At 41.4% G+C, this 27,153-nt stretch overlaps 1 protein-coding gene across 1 annotated transcript in view; it reads left to right on the top strand.

Annotated features, from left to right (window-relative positions):
• Nucleotides 1-27,153, top strand: part of LOC139223251 (ADAMTS-like protein 1) — a 62,456-nt gene that overhangs the window by 13,210 nt on the left and 22,093 nt on the right. The window contains exons 3-8 of the mRNA XM_070855228.1: nucleotides 16,495-16,622; nucleotides 21,993-22,038; nucleotides 22,370-22,606; nucleotides 23,488-23,614; nucleotides 24,197-24,271; nucleotides 25,308-25,465. Of these exons, the coding sequence (XP_070711329.1) occupies nucleotides 16,495-16,622; nucleotides 21,993-22,038; nucleotides 22,370-22,606; nucleotides 23,488-23,614; nucleotides 24,197-24,271; nucleotides 25,308-25,465 (771 nt within the window). The remainder of the gene's footprint in view (nucleotides 1-16,494; nucleotides 16,623-21,992; nucleotides 22,039-22,369; nucleotides 22,607-23,487; nucleotides 23,615-24,196; nucleotides 24,272-25,307; nucleotides 25,466-27,153) is intronic.

The raw sequence follows: 27,153 nt of genomic DNA, 5'->3' as shown, positions 1-27,153 counted from the left end.
AATCAGCTTTTCTGAGTGACCTCACCGGGATAATGATAGGGGGTGAAGTACAGTAGAGGAGCTCCTCTCCTGCTCCATCTCTCACAGGGTTGCCGTAGATGATGGAGTGATGGTTGGGAGATGGAGATGGAGGTGGGGGTTACAAGGGATGAGGGAGAGGCTTTAAGGCTTGGCGCTGTTTCGCCCTCAATTGCATGGCGGCACGCGGCAAAAGACGACAATTAGAGGGCGAAGAGTGAAGCCCTCGTAGATGAGCTCAGCCTGCGGCTCCTGTCTGTACACACACACACACACACACACACACACACACACACACACACACACACACACACACACACACAGGCGCTCAAACAGGGGCCCCACTAACTGCTTTTCTTTTCAGATCTTGTTTGCGTTTGTCCGAACATCTATGTTTGCAAGAATTTGATGACGACAGCAAAGGGAGAGGAAAGTGTTTGTCCGTACAGTGCCTGACAATGATTTAACATGTGTACATATATGTATGATATATGGATATGCCAGTCTATGGACGGGAGGGAGGATTTATTTTAACACCCTCTTATTTTGCGTCTTATGCCAGAAGCTATGGGTTTATGTAAACCTCTACCACACTTGAGAGGGCCTGGACCACCCCAAACCCTCCAGACAAGTCTCGTCAGTGTTTGTCCTGCTGCTGTTGCACCTCACATGGACTCTGTGTGTGTGAGTAGGAGGTGACTGGGAATGGAAACTGATATTTGGAGCTCAGAGAATTATACTCTTTTCTCTGGAGTTTTTGTAGAAACCCTATTCCTGCAATATGTTATTATTTAATTGGCTTGTGCCGCTAAGAAATGTCTCTTTTCTCTCGCTTTCCACTCAGGCCAGAGGTCAAAGTTAGCAACAGATCTGATTTGTTAGAGCTGGTCATTGTGGGCTACACTTTTGCAGATGCTGAATAATGAATAGTACATGCAACATAGTCATAGTATAGAACTTAATAAACATGATTTTGAGAGGCTGGATGGGCTGTCCTCAGTCATGACGGTCTTTACAACCTGTTGAATAGCTTTTGAAATGAGCTTTTAGCACTTGTAGTTTTGTCTCTCAGACACAAGATGCTGCTCTTGAGCTGTCGAGGCTTCAGCGGATAATATCTCAGGTGCTGGCTTTCCCTTTTTTTTGAAGACAGTGCTGTCACTCATATATGATTTATATATCTTTGAGAAATTGTCCCTGCACACGTTTTACAGGTGGCAGAAAAGCATTTTCCCTGTATCCGTCCCTATTCTTCATGTCTTGACATAAACAAGGTTTAACAAACAATCCAGCCCCTGATTCTCCTCTCCCGCTGTTCAGTTTTACTGCCTGAGCAGCCGCTGCCTGTATAACACCTCACTGGTAGGGAGTTCACTACAGTAGCATATTTAGACAGCTGTAAGCCCGAAAGCTCGTGTGAAAACAGGGTAGAGGGTTTTTATGTGGGAGCGGGATGGGATGGGGTGCACTGATCCATTGCAGCTCTCTTCCTGTGTGGTTACTGCTCAGTTATGCATCCAAATGTTTCCTCTCCATCACCTGGGCAAGCTTTGACTTGACGCTGACCTTCAAGGAGGACATGTGAGGTTCCTTTTCATGAGCGTGCACTCGATGATTGTGTTTTGTAAACTGTGATAGACAAACTTGATGTAACTTCCACATTTCAACGGGACTATAAAGCGACACAGCCCAAGGTGCACGTTTTGCAATATAAACTGCCTTTTCTCAGTGTATTCAAGGGAATGATGTACTGCTTTGCATGCTAACATGCACAGTCTAGATATCAAACACAGTTTCTCATCTCTTTTTCTTTCTTTCTCTCTCTCACTCTGTCTCTCTACTGTAACTCTCACTCTTATATATACAAACACATTACCCACAATACCCTCAGATGCACAGATGCCGGCTTCCATGGCTAGCAGCAACCTATCATCATTGCACAAATCCTGTAACTCCATATCATAGATAATTTGACATTTCCCTGTGCAATCACTACCCACAGACTTTGGGACAAGGGAAAAAAAAAATTCTCCTGTTTTATGTGTTTTGTGTTTTATGACCGTCATGTAGGCAGCATCCCAAAACTGTCAACACAAACTGACATGTGATCATGTTAGACAGTGACATGGTGAACTTGTAACAAAGAGTGGTCTGTTCACACATCCAGCAGACATGGAGCAAGACTATCAGTCTTTTAGAGTCATGTGGTCGGCCAACAGATCATTCTAAGTTTAATGTTCACTCTCCTTTTAGCTCAGTTTTTGTCACCACCAACTCCTAAGGGAAATAAGTAGCTCTTTAGCTGCTCAATGGTCTACCATGTTCACATAATTTTGCTTGTGTGTTGTTAAGTGCAGGGCAAGTTACCAAAATCAACCCTATTGAACCAAAACAGTAAAGTTGCAGGGTATAAAACCACGACAGTGAGCTAAAAGACGCTGACTCCTTTCATGTACAGGCAGTCACGTAATTAGTTGTTAATATAAGAAGACGAGACCCATGCTGTGAGGCTGTACTCATAACGCTAAATGCCAACTTAAGCCTGCTAGCATGATGATTTTTTGGAAGTAGGCTGTAATTTTTTGCAATATTCAGAATCTTAGTTTAGCCTGATAGCATGCTATCAGTTTCTAATTAAGCCTAAATACAAAATTGGTCATAAACACCCAATTACAAAACACAATTTATCCTGAGGTGAACATGAATGTATGTACCAAATTTTGTGGTAGTTTTTGTCAACACAGTTGACCTCTTAGTGGCACTAGAAAGTGTCACAAAAATCAATAGGATTCATCCTCAGGGGAGTATGAATATCTGTGCAAAATTTCACTGCAATCCATCCAGTAGGTTTTGGAAAATTTCAGCCAAGAGTAAAGTGGTGGACAGACAGATTATAAATGGTCAGTTATCGCTCCTTTAACCACCACCGACAGCTATGACGTTGCAGCACGGATGCAAATAAAGTGAAAACAATCATAAAGTAATCTGGTAATTGTGTCTTGCTATTATTTAGCAAAAAACTAATATCTCTTAAACAGATGAATTCTCCTGAGTTCTCCACGCAGCTCTCAGTACAACAGCCACTTGGCACCATTGGTCCTCCCCTTCAGTTGGCGAGGATGCCTCTCCTGTTTCGCCTCTGGTTACATACAGAGCAGTGATGTCAGCTGTTTTCTTTTGCCATTATCTTGTGGTTGTACTTCTTGGATTCTGAGTGTCTTGAAACTTGGCATAGCGTCGCTCCTCTTGTCCTGCTTTTTTTCCACAGCAAAGAGTAGCCTTAAAGCTCCTCTTCACTGTCGGGCAGGAGTCTGAGGAGTAATTTGGAGGGAAGGATGGGTATTTTTTGAGTCGTGTTTATCTTGAGGCTTTGGTGAAAAACCATAATATGTGTCCCGTGGGCCATATTTCCTTGTTGACCTACGAGTGATCGCTCTGTATTTGATATGCCGGTGGTTTTGGAAAAGAAGGGCAGGATGGCGGGCGTGTGAGTGCTCTTTTCCATATAGATCTGCGATCTGGTGAATGGGTTTAGACAGGCCGAGCTGAAATGCTATCCAGTAAATTTTTTACTAGAGGGATGGAAAGAGAAAAGACGACTTGATGGAGTGACAGTCTGAAAAAGAGAGAAGCTTAAAGAGAGAAAATGCAGATGAAATAGAAGTGTGTGTGCGTGTGTGTGTGGTTCAAATGAGTCACTATATGGGCTCTTTTTCCACCCTGCCTGCACCGCTCATGCTCAAAATGTCTTTCAGTATCTCTCTCTCATTCGCTTTCATTGAATTTCCTGTTCACACTGTAAGAGTACTAAAGTCAGCCAAGTAAAATGATGATCAGTTTATGATATATTCATCTAACTTCACACGTTCTAATGGATAAATGTCGTCATCGCCCTTCTGCCTTTTTTAGCAGTTCGGTTGCATCTTCCATGTATTTCTCAGCTGATTACAGAAGCATATGGACGAGGAATGCTTGATTGCAGAGCTGCTCTGTGGCAGGCTGATGGATTGTTTCCTCTCTGAATGTGGGTGCTGCAGGACAAAGCCCAGTTGATATGTTAAAGTGTGGCTGCTTGAAAGAGCTGTCAGCACTCCCAGCACCATGGCAAGTTATGGACTGAGAGGTGTATTGCATAAGAATTTAGGTCATTCCTCCTATATGGAATCAAATGAAGGCTGTGAAGATTTTGGGCTTGTGAAATGATTTTTTCGAGATAATCTTAAAGCTTTTGGTTGTATATGAAGCCTTGTAAATGAATACCTGTGAATTTGTAGACATTTTTAAGACTTTTAAATCAGTCTCACTGGTATATATCACAGGTTTGTTTTTTGGCCCTGGTTTTGCAGCCAAAATCAGGGCCAAAGTTGTACCTGAAATATGTGCGTGCATGTTTAACTTCAGTGTCACATAGAGTGTGGGAACTTTGAGTGCTGAATTTCACACGCTGAATTTCTCTGCTTTGATTCTTTGCTTCGATGATTCGATGTGATTTGTGCACAGATTTAAGTCAGTCTCACTTTTTCTGCAATTCCTAGTTTTTCTGTAGCTCTGTAAAGCACAATATAACCACAAGCTTTGAATTATGGACAATTTTGTTTGAACCCATTGTCACATATGGCATAGACAAGACTGAGATCCACGCCAGTTTTCTCTGATTTCAATGTTCATGTTAGAACAATAATAATACTAAAAGCCAGCATGTTTCAGCCTGAGACAGACCTTCATCTCGAGATGAATAATTGCTTGAGAAGTGTTTTGCTGAAAACCTAATTGCGTATTGCATGCGTATAAAAGATTTGGTGAATTTCTTTGTTTCTCAAAGGGAATTGGAACAATGTGCTCGAGGTGTCATCCATTATTCTTTAATCGTTCCCATATTTGTAGGTCAGGCACAGGTCATAACAAGGAACTGAAGCGCACAAGGCCTTTTGCTCTCCTCGTCATTGCATTATTATTTAACCAAGTGAAAAATGTTGGATTTCAGAGGACGCTCCGAGGGTTACAGCCTCCTTTGACCACCTTTATCATATTACTATCATTTTCTCTGATCGTCTCAGAGCCAAAGACAACACACAATACATTTTCAACAATGAAAAACACATGCTAGTGATGTGACTCAATTTTGGGGTTAAAAACTGAAACCGTAGCTTTGTGTAGCGTATTCAGGAGATCAGACATGTCATTTTGTAGCTAGAAAGGCTTCAGCTCACTTATAGTGTAAATACTCCATACTCACACACCATGAATTATATGCAGCTGAGACAAACCAGATGCCCTTTTTTATTTGGAGTCGCCGCTTGGTGTCTCTGCTCGAAAAATTGCTGTTGAACTGTTGTGTCTCGTCTTGCAATTATGAAAGAGGTTAACAAGAGAGCCTGTTTCATGTCTGCAGTTCAAAAACCTGTTTTACAGCTTTGAACTTCATTTCTACTTACTCTCATGTTATGAATGCAGTAATTAGTTATTAGTCATGTTGGTTCTGTGTCTCTTGCCAATGTGATATTAACTCAAATTAGCTGTTTGATTCAAGTAGACAATTACAACATTTTCCATGTTTTCGTGCTTGTTTTGTTCACTAAAATCCTTCCCTTTTTCTCCTTTTTCCTACTAACTTGCTATGGATCCTAACATGACTGTGGATGTCATATTTACAGTTCTGCAATCCTGATGGAGCCTATTGCAGCCAAAATCTTTGGTTTCACAGTGTTGATTACCGCAAATGGCTGCAATATTTTTGCCCCAGACAGCCTCCTGAACAAGCTGTCCAGGGTTCGTACTCATCAAGAGTCACAGACACTAGTTCTCACTACATCGGACCAAGACAAACGTGGTCCTCCCCTTAAGCAGAGGATTAAGTTATCAAACTTCTTAACAAAGAAAAACATAAAATAACGTCAAGACGAGCCAGAGAGCTGTCTTACTTTGTTAAGACCTGTTAAGAGGACGGATTTGATCATAATCCAAAGTTTGATTGCCGTCAAAGTGGCTGAACTATTCAGTCATTACCCCACCACTCAAAAGTGCTGCCTAATCATGAGCTTTTAAACTGTGACAAGTTTTAGTCCCTGTCAAAATCAGCAGAATCCCTGGTCCTCAAATGTATTGTACAAGTAGTACATTTAGTCTGTAAAAAGTTAAGCTTAGTGTTTCTTGTTGCTGTTTCCCAGGCATATTTGTTTGATCCAGGAGGAACAGCAGCTGAAGCACTCAAAGACAAGCACCCTGGGCTTTTTAGTATCAGATAAAACGGTGCTTACAATTCTCACGTTTTAACTGCTGCCATCACTGATTTGCAGCATTATGTAAGCACATTGAAGCGCCTTTATTAAGGAGTGGTTCTGTATTAACACACATAAAATGCTTTCCCCAAAGCATTTCAACAGCATACATGTAAGTTTAAGAGTAATTTATTTTGAAATGCATGAGGAAACCAAAACAAATTAGTCACTCAGACAGGAAGGAGTTTCAGGGGGAAAAGGGACGACGAGGCCAGGATGCATGTCGAATGTGAACAGCCTCAGATGGAGCAATGGTGTCTTCTGTTCAGTTTCACAGGAGCAGGGGAGAGAGGATGTACAGATGCATTGTTCATTGTTTCATGTACTATAACTTCCTTCAACTGTGGAAGGAAGTTATAGTTTGAGTTTGTTATTGGACCATTACTATTGTCATTTTCATAGATAATTTAGTATCTGGTAGTGTGACAACACTGTCCACAAATAATAAATAAATAATAAATATAAATGATAATGCATTCAAATTTAACTTAAATTGAATGAATCAGACCAATTTTGAGGTCCAGCACTGTCAGCCTAAGGAATTATTCATTTCTGGAGTTGCCTAACTCACTCAAAGGCAACAGGAATATAGGAACATGGACAGAAGTTGATCTGAACAAAAATGTATGAATACGTTTTCCAAATAAAGATATTATATGATGTATATAAATTTGGGGATTTTCACCTTTCCAAGGTTAGCAAAGCAGCATTAATATGTTTTTGGCTCCTTTTTAGCTCTGCTTTGGTCTGCACCAGGTAAGGTTTTAAGAGCTTTTTTGTGAAAAACAGCTGCTGAGAACAGTGACAGTGTTAAATAGATGTTAAAATGCTGCATAATGCAGTGGGAAACTGTGACTGGTGATAATTCTCTGTGGACTGAGCTGACTGACCTACACGTTAGTCATGTGCACTGTTAATATAAAATATTGATTATAGCGGCTTTAAAGTCAGCTGGTTTTATTGATTTGTGTTTGGGTTTTCAGAAAATTAAGTACAGTTTCAGAAAATGTATTTAAACTGCTCTGAAAAGCTATGATATCCAGATGATATGGCAATATAGTCTCCATTTTGAAACACAAGGGATCAGTTAAGCTTGATGCTGGCTAGGAGTCCATAAATAAGAAGTGGTGCTTAGCGTCTACCCAGATCTGAATGCAGGTCCCACGCTCCCCGTTTCCTTCCAGCCCACCTTGGCGGGCGAGTTTAGCCGACTCCAGCGGCTTTACACTGCTAATTTATGCCCATCCCCTCCTGTCATACCCTCTTTAAAGTGCCACAGTGGCAGCGTTTGGGTTAAAGAGAGAGGTATTTGGAGGGGAGCACTGGTGTAGTGGAATCCTGGTGGATTTAGCCCATGCAATCATCAGAAAGCTGCTAAAACACACGAGCTTTCCTGCATGTGCTAATGGGAAAAGCTCGGTGCTGAGAACATATGAATACAGTTTCAGGAAGCAGTAAATGTCACTGCTGATTCTTAATTACGTGCCCCACTCCTCCTCTGTGCTGTGGGCTGCATTCAGAGTTTTAGAGGCTTGCTTGGATGGGATAAGATTGTGGTTATTGGTTTATTCAAAATGCCACTATAAAGACTACAGTAAATTATAAAATATTGTGTCTTGAGTATATTTTTGGCTGCTTCTTAAAATGTGCTGACATGTCTTTGCTCATGTTATTTCTCTTCCTTATAAAAAAACAATTCATTTATATATTAATAATGTCAATAATTTACAATATACTGATGTCATTGTAGACCTTGGTGTTATTCTTGGGCCTGTTTTTTTGTAGCCTTGCTAGCAGCATTGGCTCTTTGGGCCAGACTGAAATATCTCGACAACAATTGAATGGATTGCCATGACATTTTGTACAGACGTTCTGTCCGTCATGTTAATCCCTCTGACTTTGGTGATCCCTCACGCTAGTGGCACCATAAGTTTGACATTTCTGTTCTTTATTAAAATGTCTAGACAACTAGTGGATGTATTGGATGAAATTTGGTGCAGATCGTCATGGACCTCAACTGAAATAACTTTGGTGAACTTCTGACCTTTCATGTAGTACCATCATCCAAATGTCAGGTCCAAATGTCAGTTTGTACTTTGGTTTATGATGAAATACAGGTACAACTATTGATATTCCCATCAGCCCCAGCTGTACCACCTGTTTAGCGCCAATTAGGAAATGTTAGCTGGCTAATGTTAAACATTACACCAGCTAAACATCATGTTAATACTGTCACTGTGAGCAAACTGTTGTATACTTATATAAAGCAGGCTGATAAGTCTTAGCTCATACAAACCTCCTTATCAAAAAATAATCTGTTTATAGATTCATTTCAGTGATTTACAATACACTGATGACTTTGTTAACCCTTCCGTATATTCTTTGTCCTGTTCATACTGCTGTACTGTAAAATATGTTCACCATTTTAAATGTCGAAACTACCATCTCGAAGCCATCCAACACAACCTCACCTGATCTTCTGGGACTATGTGAGTCGATGAGATCTTATTATGCAATTGCTACTCTGAGAAACAAGTCATTTTTTTTCTTTCATGCTGTAAAAAGTTCTTGGACCAATATCCAGGCAGAGCAAATGTCTTCCTCTGCAGAGCTGTGGGGAGTTTCAGTGAGAAGGTTCACTGGACTGTATGCCAGCAGAGATGGGCCCGTTAAAGGCTAAGTTGGAGCTCGTCTTTGTCTTGTGCATATTATTTATCCCTAAAATGGACCAGCATGCAGCACTGGTCTTCCTCCCCCCTCGTCCATGATACAGTATCCTCAGAAGGCGTGTTTATGGCTCTGTAAATCTTCAGATTACCACCAAATACTGAGACCAAATATTGCTTGTATCGCTTGACTCAACAATTCAATTGACCTCCTTTCCATATCAGGTATTAAATAATAGTAAATAATCGTGTTCAAGTATTTAATAAAAGGAAAAAGGAAGTGCTTACTTTGAGGTGCTGTCTTGCAGTTCACTTCCCATCTGGCTTGAATTGGACTTAGCTGATTGTCAGGGAATTACATCTTTATTTTAATCCTCTGGTTTTGGGGAATGGGGAAGTGTGGTTGATTTTCAGCTGCAAGTCGTAAAACCCCTGTCCTGGTAAAACATTTTATACTGTGGCCCAGAAAGCTTTTTAAACAATGGCTTTGGTGTAAATCATACCTAGAGCACATACATCCTTTGTGGGGTTGGTGGGAGGCTACCATTTATCCTGCGTGAACTATTTAAGTCTCCTCATGGGAGCCGAAGGTTTGGGCTATTGAGTGTAACCTAATGTCAGTCCCTGGTAACTTTAGCTTCGTTTGTCTCTCATTCTCAGAACCCAGGGCCTGTTAACTCGGGTCATTGCCCCATAATATGGCAATCTTTTAATTTGACCCTTTATTCCCCCACAGAGGAGCAGAGGAAAGGATCATTTAAACTTCTGCTGTTCAGAAGACCTACTTGGTGACCCCTTTACAAGACCTAAAAAACATTGTCGGTTTACATTTGTGTGTTATTTTGCACGAGAGAGCTTTCCTAGTGTAATTTTACCCCACAGTGAGTGGTGATAGAGGCACTGTTGGTATGTTTTGCCTCAATTTTCAAGCTTGCAGGGATATTAATCGGTTGGTTTTCCATCAATATGTGAAAAAGTGAAAGCACCATGCAAATTTAACTTAACTCATAAGGATCAACAACTAATTTTATACAAGTTATATACAAAGATTTGGACTCAAACATATGGATGAGTACTGTAAGTATGATATTAAGAAATACCACAATTATATACAGTTCACTGGAATATATTGTTTGGGAAAAATAAAAAAGCTAAGATGAAGAAAAACCTGGCACTGTGATTGTGGTAATAAAGCTGTGGTACAACTTCCTAAATCATGGTCTTTAGTTGAAGGCTAATATCTCTCATTATTTTCCATTTGGACTGGCAAGTCCTTTATGTGGGGGATAATATGTGACCAAGGCTATTTAATTCAGGTCCGGTCTTTACATTTTGGACCTCACCTCATGTATAAATAAATCATCTCAAAAAGGGAAGAGTTTTTGGTGCATTTTGATTTATTTAGCTTTTGGTCAACCTACGAATATATAATGGTCCTTTCTCCCTTTGTAAAGTATAAAGTAAGTTGGTAATCACCCAGTTGATTGCTGATTTTGGGAAGATGGCAGCATTGCTAAAAATGAAGTCACAGGAGGGCAAGATACATGAGCAGTCAACCAATGGTGCAGGTTTTATACAGGCCCCAAAGATAGCTGAACATACTTTGAAGGCAAATTATGAAACTGTTAGCCACACTGTCAGCTTTAAACATCCATCACAGTTTACAGACAGACTTCCTGGTTGAAGGCAGACCTACGGTTCTTGGGAGACTCTTGAGGTACTGCTACAACCTGCAAAGTAAAGGGTCAGCAGAAACGAACAAAACAGCATCATCAAACCCACAGTCGAAAGTGGTCAACCCTCAATTAACATGCCAGTAGACTAACTTGCTATCTGTAGTGCTATCTTGGCTACCTCTGTATGTAATGTGACCCTTGCCTTGCAGCTTGTAGCAGTCCCTTGATAGTCTAATGTGCAAGGAGGGATTATTTTAATTGATGTACTTACTTTCAATTTCACCTCCAAAAAAAGTGCTTTCGATAATCTGGCTGAACTATTGGATTGTTTACAACCTGTCTGATCTGCTCCTCTTTCTCGGCCTGTTGGACTTCAGTAAAATACATTCACCATGTTCCCAGATTTCAGCAACTGCTTTAGGGAGAACAGTGTTATCATAACCGATTCAAATGATGGTCAAATCTACAAAAATAGTGTGTGTGTGTGTGTGTGGACAATCAGTTCCCTTAATCCTGCATGCTTCCCTCATGCAACCTAATATCCCAGCCTGCCCTTGTGTAAAATAACAATGCACTATATCATTTTTTCTCACCTCATCGTCTTCATGGATTATTGTTTAAACTGTCAGGAGACACCTCTAGCAATGTTGTGGTAGAGAGCTGGCTCCAAGTGAGTGTCAGTCAAACACATTAATTTCCTCCTCGGGTGTTTAGTTTTAAACTCTGGGCACATCATCGATGCCACAGTTTATTTTCTGTAGTCATACATTTGCAAATATGAGAAGGATTTCTTCTGAAAGCAAATATCAGAAGGTTATGGATTAAGGGTGCGAAGGGGTGTGCTTTTCTGTGCAGGCCTCTGAAAACGTGCATGTCCACGTCCCTCCCCGCTGGCACCGCAAAATACACAGACGTTAAGTGGATGGTTGGGTGTCTGTACATGCGCAGAGCGTAGGCAACAGACGTCCCCCACCACCAAGTCAAACAAGCCAAGTCCCATACTGTCAGCAGCAAGTTTAGACTTCAAGATGTGTTTTCTGTGTATAGCTCAAGTGTGTGTGTGTGTGTGTGTGTGTGTGTGTGTGTGTGTGTACTGTTTAAGTGTCGAGACATCCGTTCCAGTGTTGTGATTAAGGTGGCTGACTATTTGCTCTGGAGTGCAGCACATTCCTCGCAGCCTTAATTGATAGCAATTATGTGGTTTTTGATTTGGTGTTTGATTGGGAGGTGGATTTGAAGTCTTGATTTGAAGGGCACAGAGTTTTTATTGTCTTTGGAACGTCAGGGTTGAAATGCCTGAATGATAGCCTGCTACCTTGTAAGTCACATCAAGGGGCACCAGTGGGTTGGCACTAACTTTGACTGCTCTCTATTTCTTTTTTTTTTTTTAAACTTTCTATTTCAGCTTTTGTTTTTGTGTCTTGCCATTGCAAAAGTTAAAACTGGAAAGTTACTCAGTGTATAGTATATTCCCTCTGTGCCAAGAGCTGTCCATCTCACAGCTTGTTTTTCTCTATAACCAGAGGAATTGTCCCTCCAGGGGACACCTGGCTTGTTCCCCACCTCCACAGAGCAAATGTTCACTGGCTTAAACTGCCAGATGTTATGAAAGGCTCTATTGAAGTAGACCTTTAGCTCATAAAGAAATAGAAAAAAGACACCGTGGCTGAGAAGTCTATCCTGATAGCTTTAGTGACCAGACTATGTCATCTGATTTACATGGGGCTCTCACATGTAACTCCTTGTAAAGCTAAAAACAGTCAGGAGCCGGATGTGAAGTCACATGCCCCCTAATACGTCTTTCTTTTGTTAAGATGTATGTTGTTTGGCGTCAGCCTGCATGGAGAATTTGATGTACTGACAATGTTGTCAAGCCTGCATCCAAGAGTGGTCAATAAACATGCTAGCAGATTAACTCGCCATGTATGAGTGAGATTTTTTGACATTTCTAAAATACAGTGCTGGCAATGGACAAAACAAAGCCACCCAAGAGTCGACAAGAAATGAGAAAGAATAGCATGAGCAGAGTAAAATGAGAGAAAGACAAGCAGGGAGGAAAAACGAGGAATATACAGTAAGAGGGAGAAATCTGAGATACGAGGCGTAGAAATGGAAAATATCAAAGGGGGAAGAAAATTGGTTTACATTTGTTGTCTGTCTGCCATTATTCCTATTCTATAACTGTGTGTCTCTCTCTCTCCCACACACACACACTCACACACACAAACGTGTGAAGTTGTGAAGCTGCAGCTGGCCCGGCTCCTTGTTTGAACTAGCACGCTTGACTGAGGCCCATTTATTGATTGGCTAGTGTGCCAGACCTGAAGGGCTCGTGGGGCTCGGATCCCCAACCAACCCACCGCGATCACTCCCCCCACATTCATGCATCGCACAAAAAAAACACACACACACACACACACACACACACACACACATACACAGCCCACCTCCCCTCCCTCCTCCACCCCTCCCTCCCCTTCCATAAAGTTACTCCTGAGGAAGAACGGGAGCAAGTCAGAGAGGAGACAGCAGGCAGACAGGACGCACAGAGTGACCCACTGAGGAGAGCATCACACACACTCACACACAAACAAACACACAGTCAGACCTGGAGTGATTGACTCACACACTTTGAAAAGGCATGGAGCAAGATTTTCTATCTTGCCAGCTACTGGTGACAACTCTTCTCATCCTGGTACTGTAATGTTTACCTTTGTTCTTCCTCAATTTCCAAGCTGGAAAAAAATAATTTTGTTTAGTGATATTTTTGTGTTTAATCTACTTTATTTCATTATTAATCCCCTTAAAATACTTGTCACACTAAGATTCAGAAAGCATATGTTGTAATAGATTGCTTAAGTGTGTGGAAGTGTGTAAGCATGTGTATATGATGATTATGTGCAGTAGAAGTGAACTCTTCAGCTTTAACAAGGCAGTTAGTGTGACCTGACATGTTTTTATTTACTCCTGCTGGAAAGTCACCATGCCTCCTCTGTGTTTTTGATCGAAGTCACCAAAGTAAATCTGTCATGCACGCGCAGGTCAGCAAGCTGTTTTGTCTGAGGTTAGGGCTCCCTGTTACATTACAGTGACTGCCTCGCTTGTGGCATGACGGTGAGTACAGTGCCGTGCAGCGTGGAGCAGACGACAAGGGATTCAGCAGATGTGCAAATATCATATGTCTTGCCGACTGAAAAGGCCATCGTATGTATATTGACACAGTCTGCAAAAAAAGGCACCAGAGTCGGGTTTCTGTCGAGGAGTTTTCCATCTTCAAGGAGAAAGTCCTTAGTCTCAGCTGCTGACAGGTGACTTAAATAGAATCTGTCCATCACAATAACATATAATGTGGAGATCAGTGGCATTTTATCATATGCTCATTTCCTCTCTTCCACCTGAGGTGAAAGCATGTAATGGATGACAGCCACGGGGGCCTCTGAGGTCATATGTTTGCTCAGTTTGTATCATAGTGAAAGAGCTAAAGAACAAATATGTCTGGATGTACATGCTTTGTTGTGTAAATGGTGCTGTTAAGGTGCAGATAAAACCCTTGAGGGATCGGAGCAGGAGAGGTGGGAGGTGCGGCGATGGAGGGTTAGGAAGGCTCCAAGTGGATATCCGAGCCTTGTGAGTATTGGATCCAAATCCCAGCAGGACGGCCGTCCGACTAGCGGAGACTTATGTTCCTCCGCCTTCATTGAGAACAATAGCAGCACGGTCAGCCAAACAACCTCCTCATCTCCATCCCTCCGTCCCTTCATCTACTTCCCCTCTTCCCTTCTTCACCAGCCCTTGTTAATCCTCTGGCTCTCTTGGCATTGCAACACACAGCTCCCGGCCGTAATTGAGTGCAAAATTCACTGATTGCTTTTCAAAGGAGAATTAAGGTGGTGTGCTAACCGGCTGCCCAGAGCGCAGCCTGTGTTTATTTACCGTGGATCCAAACATCGAAATAGTTGGCCCGTGCAGAAAGTAGCGCCATTCCCGATATGTTTGGCTGCATGCTCCATTGGCTGTGTGTTTAGGTCTTGCCGTTCCCCTCTGCTGTTCCTCAGGCATCATCAGCACTGACAGCCATTTATATCAGTCCCCATGCACTTTTAATAATGTGAACCCACCACCCCACTCCGCAGCGTACAGCATGGCTGTTTTTGCTACGGTGACCCAAAGAAAATAATCACGGCAGTATTATTACCTTGTATCTGCTTCCCTCTGCAAGATCAATTCATCTTTGTAGACGAGCACAATGCCATGCTGTTGGGAAAGAGGTCAACACAACTTGGCATATCCTGAGTTTTCTTCTCTAAAAACTCAAAGCTGTTTATCTCAAATGCAAGGCTGGACGTTCACTGTGAACTATTTGTCAGTGCGGTGGGTTCAATCTTTTTAAGAGCAGGTGTTGCACATAAAGTTCTTATAGTCCCTCTCTTATTCAGTGTGTTCAGGGTAAGTGGGCATGTTGTGCCTCATATTTCATTCCTAATCTGCAGGATTTGGGATTTTTAAGGCCGTGTCAAAAACTCTGCTGGATGTGCAAGCACAAACTGCCATCGTTGTGTAAAGATCTCATGGTGGGAGGCTGTCTAAAGCACACAAAAGCTGCATTTCTGGAATACTCAGATATTCTTTCATGGTTCACCAACACCAGAAAGGCTGCCTAAATGTTGAGATTATTGTGGAAAATGATAATTTTCTCTTATATCCATTTATTCCTTTTCATGGGTCTAAAACCTCTGTTGAATGGCAGATTATTTTATTGAATGTGTTTGCACCAGTCTTTTTAACCACATTCCTGGTGTCATAGGAGGTGGGTGATTTGTCCCCGTGTTGGTTCTGAGTTCAAAGTCCCTTTTTCACTATCCAGCTTTCATTCATTCAACAGGTATAAAACCAGTTTGTTCCTGGCCTCTGTGTCACTCGCAGCTTTTTAGTGGAATACCTCCACTGAGCTAAGCTGTCCTTGTTTTAGACAGCAAAAGCTATTTTCTTTATTATCTCATCTGAGCCTGGTATTCAGACAATGTCGATCTCGAACTTCATTCATTCAGCTCTGCAAATAGCTCTGAGAGGAGCTAGGCTGCTGAGTTAAGCCAAGAGAAAGAAACATAACTCATACAGAGCAGTGGATGATCCACATCAGATGACAGTGCCAGTCTTACAAATAAACAGCCTCCTTAGAGGGCGGTGAGTCAATCCAGTCAAACCTAATCTGGAAATACAAAAGGCCTTGAAAGACAAAGGAGTTAAGAGTCTGAGATAGAAGGGTGCAGAGGATCTTAATTTTCTGGCTGTCACTCCACATCTGAGATGCACATTGTCCTTGCAGTCGCAAAATTCATCTTCCCATAATATTGACTTTGGATCCTGCAGTAATAATCCCTACCTCTGCTGCCAGATACAGCATGATGCAATTAACAGATAGAGGCACCCAAGCGAGGCACGGAGTTTAAGAGAGGACGAATATTTCGTAATCTAAAGGATGACTCAGACATTTGAAATATGCAAAGGGGCAAATGTCGAGAGCTTTTGATTACTTCCCCTTGCAGCCTCTCTCATCCTGTCATATGCACTTCTGTTTTCATTTTCTGCAGCTCCTGGAATTTAGTTCAGGCTCTCGACCAGCAGTTCTGGCTTTTTTTTTGGTAGAGGCCATGGTGGAAAGTGCGACCAATATGCATACAGGTCGTCTCCATGACCAAAGGGAGAGTAGGGCATAACCAGTTTTATCACGTTTAATGTTTGGCTGCATTGGTTTAATGGAAGTTGTGATAATGCGAACTGGAAACAGCTCAAGGATGTCCATGACAGCTCACTCCTGTGTTGAAACTCTTTCTTTCTCCTTTTTCTGGTGTGTAGAGCTCACGGACGGCCCGATCAGAAGAGGACCGAGACACTCTGTGGGATGCCTGGGGCTCATGGAGTGAATGCTCCCGTACCTGTGGAGGAGGCGCCTCATACTCCCTCAGACGATGCCTCAGTTCCAAGTAAGCCCGCTTTTCAACCACTTATCACACTAAAACATAATACACAGTATATATTAAACATATTCAACAATGTGAGATAAGGGTCCTACATGGAAAATATTGCTATCAGAGAAATAAAAGGGCTGAATGCTCACTTATGCCATAAACTGTTTCATTTGATATGGCTGAAGATTGGAATGATGTTTCCTTGGAATGAATTGAATTAATTAATGAGTTCAACCAATCATTGTGAGAGACTTTTTACCCAAACTACAAGTAACTTCAGCATTGTCCTCCTTAATAATTTTTGATTCATGTACAAAAATAAATATAGATAATTCATAAAAGATATCCCCTTTTTTCCTATGGGTCCTCTTGACCCTGATCATATTATAATAATATGCCACACCGATACCACACCTAAAGTGATCTTCTCCTTCACTGGTAAAATTGGTAAGTGCCTTCTACAAAAAACAATATTTCTATTATGAAAACCAGAGACATAAAAAACATTTACGAGTAGGGTACTTACAGAATGATGCTGTGTAATAGCTCTATTTTAAGAGATGCTTACATCATAGGGGAGGACAGTAAATTGAATATGTATTATTTCAAGTAAGAACTTCATTGACCTTCAGATAAATGGAAACATCATGGACAATTTGTAAGTATGTTCAAACACTATCCGAGATAATCTCCTCTTTTAAAGAGCAAAGTCTTGACTGGGGTTTGACTGGTCTCCATTAAAGTGCCATATCATGGCTTTAAGATCCAAGAGAAGGAACAGGGAGGGGGGGTCTTTTTCTGTTGCTCATGGCTGTTCTGCCAAATAAATCCAGACAGCGTCCCTAATAGTGTGAGCAAGTCTCACCAATCACGCCATTCCCATGGGCTGTAATGGGAGTGCTCAAAACACAGATGACTATAATGTGACTGTTAAATAGCCCTGAGGGGTCCACTGAGATCACTTGTCCATCCACCTCCTACAACTGTCTAGACGGCCATATGAGCCTAAATCTTGAATTCATCAGTGACAAAAGGGATCTGACTTTCAGTAATGGGCTGGACATGTTCCTTCAGAAATCAGAACATAACAATCAGTGTCCCTTGCCAAAGTACATGTCACTTTTAATAACTCTTTTCTGTGATAAAGTTTGGGCTCTACAAGCAATGAACCCACGTTGGTTGGATTCCCACTGCTCATCATCTCGGCTTAAATCTCGGGACGAACTGGAACTTGCACTTTGGACCTCTCGGTTCTTTCATCCCTGTGCCAAAGTCACCCGGTTGGTTAGGCTTCAAGCTAACCCAGTGGGCTTCAAGATTAAAGCTTAAGGCCAAATGTACTGGGCAAAGTGGTCAATTACAACTGGATTTGAGGGAGAAAAAAGAGGAGAAAAAAGGAGATAGGAGGAGTAAGAGGGTATGTTTTCCATACAAATGTTGTCACATTTAAAGGCTGGGAAATAGCTGCAGGGTGACTTCACTGCATTCCTTTATTTTACAGTTCCCCAAATGTATTGCTCCCTCGCTAAAGGTAGCCAGTGAGCTTTGCTGCCAAAGTCACCTCTATTAGGAGCTTCAGGGGGAGCTCCTGCAGTGACAGGAGCCGCCAGTGAGATCATAAAACAATGCAACTGTCCAGAAAGAGCAGGGCAGATCATAACTGAGGTCATAACCAATATGTAGTATAAGGAGCCTCCAGCATTTCCGAACAATGAATCTGTCTGCATGGGTACTGGGAAACCAGGCGAGACACACAAGGTTGTCAAAACTTGAAACTCAAAGTGCCAGACCCCCCATGTACCGCACTGTAAACATTGAGGTCAATGGCTTTTAGAGGAGTTCATTTCATGATATCAGCAGCAGCCATTTCTCTTTGCTTGCCCAGAATTCTTTGGTTACGCAAACCTCAGAGTGCTACTGGGTGTAAAAGCAATTGACGTGTTAAGAGGTGTTTGGGGTTCGAGCCCCATGTGAAATGTGGGCAGTGTGTGTCTGTGTGGACGCACATGCTCATGTAAGGTCAGGTGGGTGTGTTTACGAACGTGTGTGTCCTTTGGCGGTGGTTGCAATGTATAGGGTTCTTGAGCAAAGGGAAGGACCCTCCGTCCCACCTCATTCCACCTCACCCTGCTGTTGCGTGGGAATGAGGGAGCAGTAGCCTGGAACCGGGTGGCAGATCAAACAGCGTCATTAAAAAGCACAGCACAAGGCCCCTTGTGTGTGTGACTCTTTGGAAAGAGAGACTGGAAACGGGCTTGCAACACCCACCAAACCAATACCACTCCAACTCTCTGACCTTTAAACACACACACACACACACACACACACACACAAACACAGGTAGGACCTACTGCTAATGCAGCAATGCACAAGAGTGCATTCCCACAATCCCTCTCCAACTCTCTGACCTTCAAACACACGCACGCACGCACACACACACACACACACACACACACTCACACACACACACAGGTAGGACCTACTGCTGCATAGTTGGACAACCTCCCAAAAGGGCACGTACAAAGTACAGACTAAACACAGATCGCCTGGCCCTCATTAGTCCCACCCGCACAACACACTTCACTTGATCACAATCTCCATTATTAACAACAGCATGGCTGCTTTGAAACAAGTGTGGACATATGGATTGGGTGTCGTGGCAAGAGAAAGCGCTGCTCTATTATTTATTAGGCTCGTGGTTGGCAAAAATTTCACATATTAGTCTTTTTTGTCAATTCGTTTTATGAAAAGAAGCCAGTCCCAACTTTATTTTGTTTGAATAATTATAAGAGTCTCGTACCCCACTGATAACCATCAGGAAATAAAGATGACTGGTCCTCAGCAGGGGCAAAGAGCAAGTTAAGCGTAAAACTTCCCATCGCTGATAAGAATGTTTTCACTATTCATTGGGTCACTGATTTGCAGAAATTACAGCCAGGCACAGACATTAAATAACTGTGGCATTTTGTAATTTGACCAAAGGTATGCCACAGCTGGGTTTAAAGTATATCTTTAAATGGTATGGTAGTTAAAAGTTAATTTTCTCCAAGGCAATGGCTAATTAACTTGCTGTAATTAACTTGGGCCTGGCACTTCGGTTCTGCCTCCTACTTTACAGAATATGGGACCACCCCTGTGTGGTCTGTGCAATGCTAAAAACACCTCGCTCCTCTACAGCGCCACTGAGCCCATCCAAACACATTTCAGATTTAGGTTTTCAAATTACAGAAATTCACAATCATGAGAGGCTGGAAAGAAAAGGACAATTTCAAGTGATGAAGGAAGCCTTAGAGACAAAAGCGTCGAAAACCTTGCTAGTAATCACTGTGGCCAGCAATTTATCAACATTATACCATATACATGAAAGTCCCAGAGAGAACAAACAACAAGCTGGTTTGATCACCAGTTGGCCCAAAATGGTCCACAGTCATGCTAGTGACTTAAAAACAAAAGAGTTGATCCCCTCGGGAGCAGGAAGGTGCTCTGCAAATTTCTTCTCAGCCTGTCAATTAGATTGTAAGATATCTTGTTTACAGTTTGACTTGAGGGCAGTGCTAAAGGGGAGATCCTTTAGGGTACAAAATGGAAATTTTGCATAGTAAATGTTAGCAGACAGTAGAAAATCTGTCTGGCTGTACTTGAGCCATTACCTTTTGAAATACATATCTCACGGATCAAATGAGAAATTACAACCTGACATTGGCAAAAGATCACCTAAATCATTATGAGTCATCCCCGAGGGATCATGAATATTTATACCGAATTTCATGACAATCGGGGCAATTGGTTTAACATCTTGCTTTGGACCAAAGTGTTGGACTGACTGACCAACTAGTAGTCATAGGAAAAAACGTTGTGGCTTTTTACTGCTGTTGCTTCATCTTTCTCAGCTTCACATTAAAAGTCTTTGATGGCCTGACTGCTCTCATTTTTCCCAAACTGATCAATAGCAGAGCTCATTGCAAGGCTGTATTTTAGGCTCAGCCACATTTTAATGTGCCCACTTGTCTCAAGTGTATCAATATTATGACAAAGGTTATGGAGCCTTGGTTGCAATTACTTTCGATCTACCGGGAAGAGTTGATGACATATATATAGACATTATGAGCCAGACAAATTTTACTGCATATCCAATATTATTAAAAGGTATTACTATGAATTTTTCATGGTTACAGTAGATTCTAGTTCATTTCTTGTGTGATGATGAGGTTGTAGGTATGCTCAATAGTAGTTTTTCTCTATGTGCAGTCTTGTGTGTAGTTAATTGATGAGCCTACCTCTGCTTATCCTCCACGCTGTAGCTTCCAAAGTCAAGAGGAAATTAAAAGGGAAATTCGTTTTATTCACTGGGCCTCCTTTTTTTGAACGTCTAGTTTATATATTGCTCGTCCCACTGATCCAGATCTTTGCTACCTGTCTCTCAACTCTCGGTCTTTGAAAGTCTCTTGTTTGGGTTTGGGCCCCGTGACCTGCTGTTTGGTTTGGCAGAAGGGACTGTCTGGATTCGTCACAGGGTCTAATGTGCTTGCCATGCCACACACTTCATATCCACTCCCTCCGCGCTCTGGAATAATATTGTAAAAATCCTCAAGCCCTCGTTCATCCGTGAGTCCAACCTCTGCGATGTTGCCTCCAATCATGATTCCAGATTAGCTAAGGGCCGATGACACTGGAATTCCTCTTAAGTCCCCAAACTCAAAAGAATATCCTTTGATTAGTTTCCACTGGGGTCTCGGATAATTGGCCTATCATAGTCGCCATCAATGGTTTATCATCACTCAGCATCAAAGCACAAAGGAAGCCTAATTTTCAATAAGTGGTTTGCTCCATAACTTGGGCAAAGACACTGCAGACTGTCATGCAGAGAGTCGTGCTCCAAACTGCTACAATCTGTTCAGCAGACACAGCTCAGAGGGCCCTGCTGCGTCTGCTTTACGACTGTATGTGGAGTGGGGTTGGTTTATAAAGCAAAGGATTTGTTACGAGACTAAGACAAATGAGAATTTAGTGTTATATTTCAGGGGCAGCATGGCTGTGGACTCTTAGTCATGTTTTGTTATACCACTGTTTTTATGGAAATTCTGATTATTGTTATTTTTACGAATCACTTTTTTCCTTAGTTGTGGCCCCCAAATCCTGAAACCAAACATCATCTGTTCATGCACGGCCAGAATGTGTGAATTAGACCGTTAAATCTTTACAAAACACACAACAGACCCCGTGTTTGTGGGTTGCCACATCATCACGCAGCAATTCCAAAAACGTGAAGAGTCAGTGGTTGAAATACCAGCTGCCTTGGGCGAAGTTGATTGGTGTGCGTTGTGGTTTGTTTTATCATTCACCCTCAAAGCACATCCACCCACATGTTCATTTTGTCTTCTGCAGGACCTGCGAAGGGCAGAATATCAAATATCGCACATGCAGTAATGTGGTAAGTTCAGCAATCTCATCTTCATGTAATTGATGTCAACAGAGCTTTCAAGTGGTTTTTATTGAAATAAACTGAAATAGCAAATAGTGATTGGGAGCTCAGTGTGGTGGAACTGTGAAAATATTACCAAGGTTTATGGTTAAGGGGTGTAATTAAGTGAGCTAGGGTCCTATTGTTTGAGAGAAAGTGAGAAGTTGTGGGGGGGGGCATCGAACTAGCTCTGCTTTCAGCAATCACAGTCTCAACACTCCTCTTCCCACATGTATTTATAATAGCAAGATTTGCTTCGTGTTAATTGTAAAAATTGCCTAAATATGTTTTTTGCCCTCAGGATTGCCCTCCAGATGCTGGTGATTTCCGTGCCCAGCAGTGCTCAGCTCATGCAGACGTGCGATACCAGGGTCAGTACCACGAGTGGCTGCCTGTGTCCAATGATCCGGACAACCCCTGCGCTCTCAAGTGCAAGGCCAAGGCCTCGGGCATCGTGGTGGAGCTGGCGCCCAAGGTGCTGGATGGGACACGCTGTTACACCGAGTCCTTGGACATGTGTATCAGTGGAGTCTGCCAGGTAGGATAAAGAATCCGAAAGCTTGATTGCTTTCCACCGTTGAAGAGTGGAAAAAAGAATAAGAAATTTCCAAAATTGCGAAAAAAATGTACTGTTAAATAATGACCATGCACATCCATAAAAAGGAAATTCTTTGCAAAAGAGAAATTATCTAATTCATTTATATGTTCTTTTCATCATAACAATATATTTACTGGTTCACAGGCTTTGAATTACAGTGCATTTGGATGCAAAAGCCAAAGGCAAATAAATCCTTGAAAACCAACACACAGTAGGTTGACTTGCAGTGCTAACATCATGCCATCTGCTTTACAAATGAATACCCAATGAGAATAATATTTGAGATTGGGCTTTTGACTGACAGCCCAGGAAATAGTTTACAATGCATATTTTCCCGGTTGAATGAAATTACGTCCCAAGGCATTGTGTTTGCAGAGACACACAGGGATTTTGATACACTCTCCTACCATGCTTAGAATCACACTGTGGTTTTGGTTTTGTCTTACTGACAGAAATTGCGAAAAACTCCATCAATCAACTATGGATGGTTGCAGATAACGTGTAATCGAAAACAGTGGGAAACATTTTTGGTAAAACCAATTCAGATCAGCTCAAAGGGGATGTTTTATGCTATCTTAGAAAGACAAACAATACATCTGGTATGAATATGGAGTAAACCAGAGGGTTGTTTTGATCATGTGCTCATAACATTTACATTGTAATAAACTCAATTTTGAAGGTTTAAAGGAACTAACAAAGTACTTTTACTTGGATTTTTTTTTTTTTTTTAATATTCCTTTTGTCTTTTTATTTCAACTGGTGTTTATTTTAAAGCTGAAGTTTTGGCTAATGTTTTTATTTTTCTCCGTTTATTATTATAGATTGTAGGATGTGATCATGATTTGGGGAGCACAGCAAAGGAGGACAACTGCGGCGTCTGCAATGGAGATGGCTCATCCTGCAGACTGGTGCGAGGACACTACAAATCCCAGCATGCTGCAGGAACAAGTAACAAATCTTTACTGCGGTTTGATTAATTCAAAAACAGTATTTCTTCAACTCATTATTTAAGTTAAAGAGGTGCTCCATAACCCCTGATAGGTGGGTGTTTAGCAGGCAGGGAGGGTCTACTGAAGGCTGCTGTGGTTTTTCATTATAGGGAGTATAGGATCCAGTGATTTTGGGGTCAATCTATCCATGCTTTACTGACTAAAAGTCTGGATATCTTGGCCTCTACTGCCTTGATTTTGACATTTCTGTCTCATGGAAGTCCCCGTCTTTATGGAAGTGCAATACAAAAATCATAGGAATGCATTTGTATTTATTTTATTATATATCATGTATAATGTATCATGTACATGTAGGTTCATATCAGGAAGACTAGAAAGTAGATTTCTTTCTAACCTTCTAACTGAAGTACCTCACCCAAATTAACACAAATAAGAATCACAAGTCATACAAGTCAAACCAGCCTATGTTCTGATTTCATTTGTACTGCCAGTTGTAATTATATTAACTTATTGCATTCCTGTATGTGCTAATAGAGACCTAATGCCATTTTTCTCCCTCTGTCTGTTTGTGTGACTCAAGCTGAAGACACAGTTGTTGTCGTCCCCTTTAAGAGCCGTCATGTGCGTCTAGTCCTGAAAGGCCCGGATCACTTGTGTAAGTCCTGGTAGGTCCAGGGTGCCCTTCCATCCAAAACAGTTGAGCATGATATTTATATTTGGCAGTGTTTTTTATTGTCAAATACCTGCACATTAAACACAAGTATTCTGCATGTCTTTGAGTTTTATTGCAGTTCATGTTATGTTTTAAAGACTCACTATGCAAAAAGATTACATTTTCATTATATATGTTATACTTGCTTGACCTCTCTAATTAACATCTCAACCAAATAATTAACCTTTTATTACCCATTCCTAAATATACTGCATTTTGGGCTCTCTCATGGAGACTGGTTTTAAAAGTAGCTTGGGGCAGAGTAACCAGAGGAGGTATTTATTTCTCCCCTTTGCTCTGGCTCTGAGAACATGTGAGGCTTCCAGCAAATATCACTGATGTCAAAGTACTGGCATCAAACTCCCCACTGGATCAAATTGATAACAAATGTTCCATCCCTGTACCTATCCTTTGCTGTACGGATAATTTACAGATTGTCTTCTGAGCCAGGCCAAAATGTTCTTTTTTCTGAATGGACAGATTTTTCATTAAATATTTCCCCCCGTTCTTTTTGGCCCGAGGGCACTTAAATTGTAACCATCTGTCTGCGGATGATGACTGCTGCTGGTTACTGCTTGTTCCTGTGTTTCCTCGTTGTTTTTTGTTTAAACGTCCGCGTTGGAATCACAAAAGACCCCGTTAGGCCAGAGTTGAAGTGAGGTCAAACAATGGAAAAACTCACTGCAGCGCTGGCCTACATGAGCCTCCTGGCAGCATCACAGTGAGTCTCTATGCCAGCAAATGCAGCAGCCAGTCTCTGCTCTTTATGTAACTGGATCTGACTGAAGGTCTGTGTCAAAGTGTCTATGATAAATGAAAGTCATCCTTTGAGTATCTCCATATTTTAATCACATCTCCTTATATTTGCTGTTGACATAATAATGATGAAAAATGTAGAAAAGTATCATTTCTGTGTTTCCTCGTCTGATGTGTCCAGTGTGCCCTAGCTATCTACGTATCTGCTTTGCTCCTTCTTTAGATGTGGAGAGTAAGACTCTACAAGGGGTAAAAGATGAACTGGTCTTGGATAAATCAGGGCAGTACCACCTGGAGAACACCACCTTGGACTTCCAGAAGCTTTCAGATAAGGAGGTCCTGAGAATCACTGGCCCACTGGGAGCTGACTTCACAGTCAAAGTAGGAGCTTAGACATACAGTATCAGTTCAATGACTTAATGATGCAGTCATCCTTATTTTTATATGAACACTCAATATACTATGTGTTATGTAAAACAAGTGTTTCAAAGAGAATCATCACCCAATTCTTCAGCTCTATTCACTTTGTCAAGTTAGCGTCTTTAAGCTTATTGTTTAGGTTTTTATGGCCAGCAACTTTACTGTCTTGGTTCATTATCACCACTCTCATCCGTGTTGTTTCCGGTCAGCATGCAGCTTCTTTTCAGTGAAAACGGTCTGATAAACGTGGTCTACGTGGCCTGGCCAGACAGGCAAAGTTAGCAAACAGCTGGTCAACATATCGAAGCATTTAGGTGCCAGATATAAATGTTTCAGGAGTTGGTGGAGACCAAAACAGTGCTAAAAGGAGAGTGAATATGCTTCGTAAACACTGGGTGTGTGAATAAGAATCTGTTTGCTAACTTGCTCTAGAGATACTATGTCAGTGATGATAACAGCTTGTGCCACTGCCGCCAATGGGCCAAAAATATCATTTTATTTCAGGTGGTTGCTTTATCTACTCTGCTGAACAGATGACGTCACTGTGACATTTTTGTTGTCTTTTCCACAGCTTGACTCAAAACTGTAGTTTCAGCAGTGCAAATCTCTGAAAATAGTGCACCCCAGCCGAACTGGGCTCAGATAAGGCTCTTATTTCTATGAACTCCTGGTGAACTTCACGTGTCATTCAGAGGTCAGAGCAGATTTGATTTCGTATGTTTAGATTTAAAGATATCAGAATACGTGTGAGCCACTTCAATATGAAATGCAAATGACTTTTTTGTCTGCTTGTTCTCTCTTAGGGACATAATGTTTTTGGAGCAGTGTGTCATGCAGTGATAACAATAGTAGCATACACATCTGTAGCTTCAAATCCAGAGGTTGGGTTTGGCTTAATGATGCCAAATGATTTCATGTCTTTAGCTGCCACAATTAATATTACTACATAGTGTAAATGCTTGTGTTTGATTAATGGTGGAGTAGAAATGCAACACATCTGGTTATCGAATGTAAAATGTTTACTATGAATGTTATAAGATAACACAGCATAAAGTTAGTTTGTAATGTTAGTAGTGGAGCATTGTGGGTTTTTTTACAATGCCATGACACAATAGCTACAACATATTTTTCTGCTTTATTACACACACACACACACACACACACGCATGCATTTTCAGACTGGGTCCAGTGAGTGGACATAAAAAATTATACAGGCCATAGACTGGGAAATGCCTGTGAAAACTTCCTCCCTCATAAACACAAGTTAGGATTGGACAATGAGTAGAAATTCAGGAGACAGAAATCTGAGAAGCTATAAATGCATAATTTTCTAATCTGTTACGAGGCAGACAGCCAATTCATATCGCAGCACTGGAAAAGGTTTTGGACAAATGGAAAATCATATTAAAAAGTTGCCAGGCAGTCTTTCCACTGTAAACACATGAATTTGAATGAGTGGCAGTGCAGTTTGATTTATATGTGTTGTAGGTATAATATGGCTTTGGGCATTTCTTCAATATGCTTGAGGTGAGAGGTTAGAAGAAAAATGTTTGTTGAAATATTTATGAAACTTTATAAGATATCCAACAAAACACACACATGGCCTTATTTCTATAAAAACAGTCTGTATTCTTGAATTTGTCTAAGAA

The sequence above is a fragment of the Pempheris klunzingeri genome, chromosome 23 (assembly GCF_042242105.1).
Source record: "Pempheris klunzingeri isolate RE-2024b chromosome 23, fPemKlu1.hap1, whole genome shotgun sequence".
NCBI lineage: Eukaryota > Metazoa > Chordata > Actinopteri > Acropomatiformes > Pempheridae > Pempheris > Pempheris klunzingeri.
This window is presented reverse-complemented; position numbering and strand designations above follow the sequence as displayed.